Below are 9645 nucleotides of genomic sequence, written 5' to 3'. Positions count from 1 at the left end.
CTATACCTAAAATATTGCTCATCTTATATAAAATCTAATAAACAAAAGAAGCAGAAAAATATACTACAGTAGTATTTGGGAAATAAGGTAAATTTAAAAAACAGTAGAAGCGGCGGCAGCAGGCGGTCCTAATCCCAGCTCCGAGAAAGTATGGGGCGCGCGGGACGCTGGACGTCTCCATTCCCGTCACTGAACTATATATCATATAAATATATATATAATATAAATATATACACACACACGTATAAATATATATATATTTTTTAAAAAAAGTCATTAGACTGTGTGGGATATTGACACGGTGGATAGAAAGCTGACGTGGTCATTTGAAGGGAAGACCATTTTTATAAGAAAGAGGAGAAAGAACTGTGTCGGAGGTTCTAGAGGGAGCTTGAGTCGCTATAAGAATTGAATTTCAAAGTAGCAGAACCAGAGAAGGACACCAGTGTGGCTCCGTCGCATTCTCAGATCGTCCGACAATGGGGAAGCAGCCGGTGAGGATGAAGGCCGTCGTGTACGCGCTGTCGCCGTTTCAGCAGAAAGTGATGAGCGGACTGTACAAGGACTTGCCCGGAAAGATCCAACAAAAAGTCTCCGAGAATTGGCTCAACGCCGTCCTCTTCCTCTCTCCCCTCGTCGGCACCTACGCGTAATTTTCCTCCCTCCCTGCCTTTTTTTCTTTTCTTTAATTCTTTTCTTTCATCAACCACTAGAACAAAAAATCTGCGAGCATGAATATAGCTCATTAACTGTTTGAATAACTGCGAAATTTTACTTAGAGCAGAATCTTCGATAGATCTCTGTATGGAAATTTATTGTTGAAGCTTATACAACTGCTCATTCTGGACTAGCTTAAAACATCACTTCCTGTCCTAATTAATTAATCTCGATGATACTGCGTCTTTCATGTTTAAGAAAACTTTAAAAGCTCAAACTTTTGAATATGGGGATCGCTAATATAGCTATTGTTTGAGCTCTAAATCCAAGACTCGTTCTGATTCATTAGATCCGTAATCACATGGGGAAACGATCAATTAATTAATACTCCTCCGTGCCTATCTATAACACAAATTAAATGTCCTTTTTGTTGTTATATTTATAGCTCACTTTATTTAATTTTTGACATGTACTGTTTTATCCATCACTATGTAAATAGTTATTTTTTAAAATATTTATATATTACATACCGGTAAAGTTATAAAATAGAGTTAGTAAAATTGAATTGATGTGTTGAAATATGTTAAAAATACTTTATAAATAGATGTAATTACGGGATCCAATAAATAATTAAGCGGTCAAGACTGAGGATTCGAAATGTTTACTTTTTTGGTTTTTTGGGGTATTAATTAAAGGAATTAAATAGCTAATGACCGGTACTTGTTTCTACCGGATGCAGGTATGTTCAACAATACAAGGAGAAGGAGAAGTTAGCCCACCGTTATTGAACAACATGATGTGCTCCCTGTAGTAGTAGTAGTAATAATAATAGAGGGTAATCAGTGTGCTTAAATGTTGTATGTTATAAGAATGTGTATATTCTTCTTCTTCTTTTTTTTTTGGTCAGAATAAGAATGTATATATTCAACTCCTAGTTTGGGATAAAATTACAAAATCCGAAGTTTACATCTATGTAAGTACTGTTAAGTTCCTGTTTGGACTGAGTTTTCTTTTCCTTTGTTGTTCCTTAGAAAGAATGGAAAGGTGCACTTGAAATCATGCGCTTACAAAAGGTCATTTGTAAATTTACATGACGTCAGATTCTCTCTTAATAAGTAGTTAAATAAATATACTATAATTACCACTTGTTTGGAAATCTCTCTCTAAACCGCACCTGCTTTTCATCGTCCCATGGGCCATAATGCGTAATTTTTAACTATTAGGATCTGATTGGTATAAGGGAATTGAACGGGACGGGAAGGGAGAAAAAATTTTAATGAAATTTTTTAAAAAAATTAAAAAAGTGGAGTTAAAAATTTTTCTTCTATTAAAATTTTATAACCCTATTTTTTCTTTTTTTTTTTTTAAATTGACCTTGTTAAAGTTTTTCTTCCTATTTTTTCTAATTCACTGGTACCAAATGAGAGTGCTTCTAAGGTTAGTTCTAGTGTTAAAAGGTAGTCCTCTGTAATGTGGGAAATTAAAGTTGGAATTTTTTTTAGGAGGGTTGTCTACATTTAGTGTCTGATAGTACTTCAAACATGATTATATCTAATAAGATAATATCTATGTCTGACCAAAAAAAAACTTAGGTTTAATTTTTTCAATGCTTTAGTAGGCGACAATATGATGGCGGATCACATTCAAAGTAAGAGGGGAAACGGAACGGCCTTGACATCCAATGAGGTAGGTTATTTGAACGCAAGACGAGTTGCCGTGAAGGGTAAAATTCAAAGGCTTTGTTGGGAGTTTTTCAACGCTTGAGCCTGTGGACAAAAAGCGGTCACATTGAATGGTATGGGAGGTCGGTCAGTGATATGAATTGGAATGAGATTAATCTTCATTGGAATATTGTGTCTAAAAAATGGCGTTTAAAATTTTAATGTAAAGCTAAATGTCCTTTTGCAGATTGCCTGATTAACAAGAAGCAAAACGCTACCAAAAATTGCACCCTGTGGCTATTAATGATATTCTATTGCACTAAAATCATTATAAAGTTGCCTTTATTTCCATGCATATTTTCACGGGACTTTTAGATATAGTAGTTAAATTTGCTCTTATTTATATTTTTTTCCCCTCTATTAAAGAACAGAAATCACTTACTGCCTTTGAAATAATATTTCTTTCAGATTCCGGACCTAGCAGCCATTGCATCCAGCCTGTAGCGAAAAATACTGGTTATCATTGCAGCTATTCAATTATTTGACACAATGTAAAACACTCACAACTACATCTAACTTGTTTGAAATTGCTTGAAGAGAAATATTTCTCATGTAAAAGATTCTTATTCAAAATTCACAACTCTATTTACACAATTACAAGTTTAAGAAAGAAAGTGGGCATAGGGGGGAGAGTGATCTGACAAAGCAAATTGGATAGTAACATCTTTTGAAGTCAAGTGATATGTTGACAAGTTCACTCATAAGTTTCATAAATTAGCAGATATCACACAACAGTCACAGAGACGGTAGGATGATGTGTTTTCCTTGCATTTTTCATTTTCGCCCCCTTTTTTTAAGTACTTACCCTTTTGTAGGTTAAGAAAGAAACACTTGGACACTAGCAGATTTCATCATTTGGCATACAGGACAAACACTGACAAAAGCATCACAGTCCATACACAAGCACAGATGCCTACAAGGCATTAACAACATTGAAACCTCCTTTGCCTTGCATGACCTGCAAATCATGTGATCCTCCGAGCCTTGCTGCTTCTTTCCAGTAGATTTCATCGGCACGCCATGGATGCTCAGCAAGTTATTGGGGTCAATGCCTGAGGCAGCATCATCAACCTCACTGTCCCCAAAACCTTCTTTCCCTTGTTCAACTCCCTGTGAGATAGCCTGCTGGAGGTTGTTCCTTAGAACATTCACAACCGACTCGTTGTACTTGGCTCTGTAATGCCAGTTTTGTGCTTCCATGGCTACCTGCTTTATTTTCTCTGCTAGTTCTCGATTTCTACGGTTCATGTTCTCTATCTCCATATCTTTTTCCCTTAGCTTCTTGCTTACGCCTTTGTCAATGGCAGTAAGAAGAGATGCCATGTGCTTTTGTTTGATGTCTCTCAATCCTTTTGACAATTGTTCCTTCTGTGTAGAAATGAATCACAGCAACGGGTTAAAGGAGTGCAAATATATATATGTATACATACATGACCTTATTGACAATTCCATAACCAAGGTACCACTTCTGTCTATATGTCTGTGCAATGGAGCAATCAGCGCTTCAACTGTTAAGTCCTGAATGTGTGTTTAAATTATGATATAGCAATTAGAATTACATAAATTTTGTGTTAGTCACGTTACAAGTTTCTTCAAATAACTCAATGTAGACTCCCTTGCAATGCATGGGTACATTAAAATTTAAAATAAGATCAGGTAGCAGTGGTCAAAGGTCAAATTATGGGGATTGTTTGATCTAATGAAATTAGAGACTTAACTGCTCCGACAAATAGTATAAAGAGGGAAAAAATTGCTCAAACTTCATAATGAAATTAAAGGGAATTAATAACGCTTGAATAAACCGCAAGGGCTAAAATAGGAATCAAGATGATTAAAAAAGGATAAAAGACAAAAGCATGTACCACAATAAGAAAGAATTGCAATGACACAACTGATTTTGCACCTAGATGACATCAACCAACACTTTAAAATGACAGTACAGAAAGCTAAAGCATAATAAATTACCTGAAGTTTAATATACTGGTCCAATTCTTGCTTCTGTCTATCAAGCTCAGTTCTAATACTGTCACCAAGGGATAATACAATTGAAGGTGCGCCCGTCATGCTTCCACTTGCAGAAGTGACAGATGAGTTACGCTCATCATCATCATAGGACAACCTCAATCCTGTTGACACAGGGTTTGGATTTGGATTTGGATTTGGATTTGGGTTTAGGTTTGGAATACTTGCCGATCGATCAGGTTCATCTTGACCGAAGTTGTAATTTAAGGAAATCTGAAGCCTTTGCTGCTTGGACATGTCATCTATTTCCCTGGTTTGTCTGGTTGGCCGAACCATAGAACTAATATGCTCATTTCCGAAGTAATTAACTGGATCAACACTACAACCAGCAGGTACTGCAAAAGTATTTTCCATTCATCATTCAGTGATAAGACTAAGCACAACCAACACAACAACAAGTCTCATCCTAATAAGTGATGTCCGTTATGTGATAAAAGACTAACTACAGACAGTACAAAAATTGCCAAAGAAAACAGATAACAAGTGAAGCAAACATATTCCAGACAAAAATATTCAGACAATTTCATTATCACATCAGAAGACAAGAGAAAACTCACAGTTCCCAAACAGCTGCAGTTGATTTGCTGCATTAGTTTGATATTGCATGTGAGCATCGTCCAGGAAAACAGGAAGAACAGGATTTCCATTGTTGCCCCCCAACATTTTACCCAGTTGAATGCCTACCAAGCTTAGGTAACACGTCTTTTAAGAAATGAAAGGAAGCTTCCGCCAAATATCTGCAGGCAGAAAAGAATGGGAGTAAATAAAGCCAAAATTTAAAATATGAAAAGCTAAACTACCCGAAAGATTCCTGCACTGCCAACCCCACGCAGAATAAGAACTACAAGTACAGTTCAAACAAGGAAGCAGCGTGAGACAAGAAGCTGGTTGTCTTGTACAGGACATTTCAATGAACACATCAGTTTAAGCAGTTTGGTAGTAATTTTGATGTCTTATAGCCATCCCAGGTAGAGATGCAAGTTTTCCATTGCCTCTAGCTTAGTGGAAAAAACCATACAGCTAAGAAGTATGAACTCCGAACCAAAATTCAGGAACATACAAGATTCCTCCACAGGAAAAGTTAAGTTGGTTTTAGTCACAATCAAAGGCTAATTTTGGAATCTGCTCAGTAAAGGGAGAGATATAGTAAACTAAATATTAAAAGAAGACCCCATAGAATACATCTTATCTTCAAGTTATATATTTTTGAATCATTCAGATGTTAAAAAAAATAAAGAGATGCTTTAAATAAAACAGTAATTTACAATATTCATCCTTAACATTTGAAAACACAGCAATTTACAACATTCATCCTTAACCTTTTTTAATACAAGGCACAAAAAGAGTAACAATTTTTAAGTAGGAGTTAATTAGTGAAACATATAACGTTTAACAAAAATCGGTAAATATGATCCTTAATGTATCCAAGTTAAATGCTGGCTGTCATCACTTTCATACAATTAACTGAACAATGCAATGAATGCCAAGTTTCCCACAACTTTTTGGAGTGAAACACAAAATCTAGACTTAGATTAATGATTACATAACAAAAATGCAACTGGTTGAGCCTTGGGCTATACCCCAGATAAATGAGTTAACATCCCCGGCCTTACCAACATCCCTGGCCTTATAACCAATTATCAGCATTCCACTTCAGAAAAAGCTGAAGGGGGGAATTTATTTCTATGAGAAAGTCTTTGGGCAAGTTCTCAGTTATAAACATGTTTCAAGCATGAAATGCTCCACATGATCAGACGCAACATGCTTAGTTCCAGTTGAAACATACAACTATTGTTTCTGAACGCATTTTTCATTTATTTTCCTTAAAGCACATTATATCGATTGAAAAAAACTGCTATCAAAACCCGGCAAATCCAGAACTTGGCATATTAAATGTTATTTCTTACTCTGTGGTCATTCTTTCCTGCCCTTTTGATAAGTAGTACAAACAGAAATTGGCATGCCACCAATAGGTTACATTTCAATTTAACATGAGATAAGGTGAAACTAATGAATTAGAAGCAACTCACAGACAAAACTAATAGAAGTCCATAAAAATCTCAAAGCAAAAAATGTATAGAAGCTTGTGGTAACCAAAAGTCCATTATTTATCTTTCAAGAGATGATATTGATGAGTCTCTAAGTGGCTGTCTAACAATCTAAAGTTATAAATGGATGGAAACAAGATGGGAAGGAGAAGAATCGCGAGTAGAGAAATGGCGTAAAATATGAGGGCTTCGTAAATCCAAATATATTGTCATTTTCAAACATCCAAGCCTAGACCTCATCTATCTGGAAAGGGTTACAACACGAAGATCAGAAGTGAGTAGTCAAAGAGGAGGAAAAAAGCTCTGAAAAATCTTTTGATCAGATCACAATTGATAATCGCAATATCAGAACGGAAAGAACGGCAATTCCAAAGGGACACCCATCAAGATTTCTTAAATAATAACATAGCCAAGCGTTGAACAAGAGCCAGATTATGAATAAACAAAGAAAACCCAGCCTCTGAATATGGAAAATACCTTGTGAAGATCCAAACAAACTCAACATGAGAAGCAGAAACAGCAAGTGGAATCCATCGCCACCTTGATATTCCACCCTTTGGATTATCGGGAAAGCACCCACAATGCTATCCACTTCAAACCTATCAAATCATATATTTCGATTAAAAAAACAAAGCTTCAGCATGAAAACCAACCAAAGGGGAGGGAAAAACCCAGAAAATACCTCCAGATTGAAATTAAATAGACTTCTAGAAGAGAATCGCCGGGAAAGAAACCAGACCAAACAGGAGCATCAAGATTCAAGAATGATCTTTTAGAACCTTCCAGCGAAACGTAAAGAAAAGAGGGGGAGAGAGAGAGAGAGATCTAGAGAATACGAGATGAGGATGGCGATGAAGATGAAGATGCGATTGAAATGAGGATATAGAATAGATGGTGGAGGGGAAGTGGGTACTGGGAAATCGAGGGAAGCGATTATTAATTTTTTAATAATATTAATAATAATTATTGCAATTGCTATTGAAGGATGAAACCAATCGGTGAGAGTGGTTGGTTACGCAAACAAATTTCCGTTCTTTTCTTCCTCATTCCAACCAAAATATAATGGGAAAACGAAAATTAAAATTAAGAAAATCGAATTCCTATCTTCTTTTTTCTTTACACGATGCTGGAAATACGCGAAGACCCCACTCTCCTCTGAAATCCCGCAATTCTCTTCTTCCTTTTCTTCGTACTTCGTACCTTCATACGTTTCGTTGAAATATCAAGTGCCGTTTGGTGCGCATATATTACGCGTTTCAATTTCATACCCATTTAAAATTCCGTTATTTTTGAATTATAAAACTTTTTTTACTATAATGTTGGAAAGAATTAAAAAATATATGTAGAAACTATTATACTCCTCCGGTCCTTAATATAAGACCCATTTAACTAATTTGATTATATTAAGGAAGTTAGGTAAGTTAATTAATTATAAGAAAAGTGACACATTTTTCCTAAAACACCATAATTAACTTTCTTAATACCTCATCTCCCTCTGCTACTTGATTATGGTTGAGGGAGTATCTATAGGGGTAATTTAGAGAAAATTGATAAATATGAGAAATGGGTCTTATATTTAGGACCAAACCAACTCAAGAATTGAGTCCATATTAAGGACCGGAGGAGTATATTCATTTACCATGCAGAATCCAATACAAGCTGTTTACCAATGCCATCCATGATCTAATTATGATTTCACAGATACATGCGTATAAATACATCAATGCATTTAGTGTGACCGATTATGGTATCAAAATAAATAAAAAATTATGTTACATTTCTTGAGTATTTTTATTTTTTTTCTAAATTTTCGGCAAGAAAGATTTAAAGATATATCTTCAACTAAATTTGTTTCATAAACATGCATAGGGATTCATTCTTTTAGCCCTTAGGACTTACTAGAAGAGATATTCTTTAGAGACGAGAAAGAATAAAAGGTAAAAATGCATTTAGCATCTCAATTTTTTTAGTGATATTTTTTTAAAATATAATTTTATTTATGATCTTATTTTTTTGGAATGCAATTTTACTCTTGAGGACCTTAAGAAAATTATGAGTATAATTGCACTATTAAAAAAAATTGGGGTGTTAAATACACTTTTAAAAAAAGATTTATGATAAATTTTCAATAGGCTATATGTAGCTATATTTCTCTGGCAAAAAAAAAAAAAAGACAGTTTGGCAGTATTTCTGTCAGTGATTGAAAATAAAGGTGTGTAAATTTTTTTAAGTAATTTTTTTTTTCTTTTGACTAAATTCTTTAATTTTATTTGATTAGTACCGTTAGCTTCGATATACAAATGCTAGTGATGAAAGAGATCTAATAAATAAGAGAAAAAACAGAGATTTTAAATTAGCAAAAAAAAAAGAGGGAAAATCTCAAAAAAGTGATAGCTGAATTTCAAAATTCCAAATCAGTATTCGTTAATCGTTACTACACTCATAAAGAAAATGACTACATTTAAAGAGCAAATGACAATTTATTTTTGTAATAATTTCTGATTTGGTATTTTGAAATTCAGTAATCACTTTTTTGGGATTTTTCAAAAAAAGTATAGAAATATAAGGGCTTTTTTTTTTTTTAAAGAATAGACACGATCCCAACACGCTAATTTAGACGCCGTTAATGAGTTTTAAAGTTTTTTCTTTTTATCAAACATATGGAAAGTCACTTGTAAATACTCCCTCCGGTCTATTTTATAAGATCGCAACATTTAAATTGGTGCGCTCCTTTTATGAGATCTTACTTAGAGGTATCTAAACATTAAACAAGTTTTTACCAATTTTGCTTCTTATTAATTTTCTATTCTCTTTTTATGTCTTTTTCTTATGCTACATTCTCTTTCATCTTTCATATTATCAATGTATCAGTATTTTTTTCTCTTATTTGCCTTCTTATTGAACATTGGCATACTTAAAAAAAATTAATTTTTACATATTTATTATTTTTAAATAATTTTAACTATTTTTTTAAACTGTATATTTTAATTAAAAAGATCTTATGAAAAGAACCGGATTAAGTAGTACAAGAAAGGTAAAGTTCGGTTCAGGACTTATTTAAAATGGGAGAAAATTATAATAAGATCTCAAGAAAGAAAATAATTATAAAATAAGTTTCAAAAATTATTATTTTTTACTCTAAAACTTAATATTATTCAGATTTTTAGTAATTATCTTTTTTAATGATTTCATCGTAA

The 9645-nt window shown here is 33.9% G+C and overlaps 2 protein-coding genes across 2 annotated transcripts; one reads left to right on the top strand and one right to left on the bottom strand.

Moving 5' to 3' along the window:
* The first annotated feature begins 290 nt into the window (after positions 1-290).
* LOC114756947 (cytochrome b-c1 complex subunit 8-like) lies at positions 291-1653 on the top strand. Its single transcript, XM_028945923.1, has 2 exons — positions 291-649; positions 1397-1653. The coding sequence occupies exons 1-2, from the start codon at positions 480-482 to the stop codon at positions 1443-1445; spliced, it is 219 nt and encodes a 72-aa protein (XP_028801756.1). The 5' UTR covers positions 291-479; the 3' UTR covers positions 1446-1653.
* A 1358-nt stretch (positions 1654-3011) lies between these two features.
* LOC114756946 (probable BOI-related E3 ubiquitin-protein ligase 3) lies at positions 3012-7522 on the bottom strand. The gene is made up of 5 exons (XM_028945922.1): positions 7131-7522; positions 6926-7047; positions 4958-5137; positions 4344-4735; positions 3012-3746 (listed from the first exon to the last, which is right to left on the bottom strand). Exons 3-5 carry the CDS (start codon positions 5061-5063, stop codon positions 3195-3197), a joined length of 1050 nt encoding a protein of 349 aa, XP_028801755.1. The 5' UTR covers positions 5064-5137; positions 6926-7047; positions 7131-7522; the 3' UTR covers positions 3012-3194.
* Positions 7523-9645: the final 2123 nt, after the last annotated feature.

Source organism: Neltuma alba, unplaced genomic scaffold (assembly GCF_004799145.2).
Source record: "Neltuma alba isolate B1F8T4 unplaced genomic scaffold, ASM479914v2 tig00010552_pilon, whole genome shotgun sequence".
Classification (NCBI taxonomy): Eukaryota; Viridiplantae; Streptophyta; class Magnoliopsida; order Fabales; family Fabaceae; genus Neltuma; species Neltuma alba.
Note: the sequence above shows the minus strand (reverse complement) of the source record. Positions and strands in the feature narration are given on the sequence as shown.

Coding starts and splice junctions, on each gene's coding strand:
- LOC114756946 (XM_028945922.1), bottom strand. CDS start 5,063: ATGTTGGGGGGCAACAATGGAAATCCTGTTCTTCCTGTTTTCCTGGAC. Junction 4,736..4,957: donor ACTGCAGCTGTTTGGGAACT/GTGAGTTTTCTC, acceptor ATACTTTTGCAG/TACCTGCTGGTTGTAGTGTT. Junction 3,747..4,343: donor ACCAGTATATTAAACTTCAG/GTAATTTATTAT, acceptor ATTTCTACACAG/AAGGAACAATTGTCAAAAGG.
- LOC114756947 (XM_028945923.1), top strand. CDS start 480: ATGGGGAAGCAGCCGGTGAGGATGAAGGCCGTCGTGTACGCGCTGTCG. Junction 650..1,396: donor CCCCTCGTCGGCACCTACGC/GTAATTTTCCTC, acceptor TACCGGATGCAG/GTATGTTCAACAATACAAGG.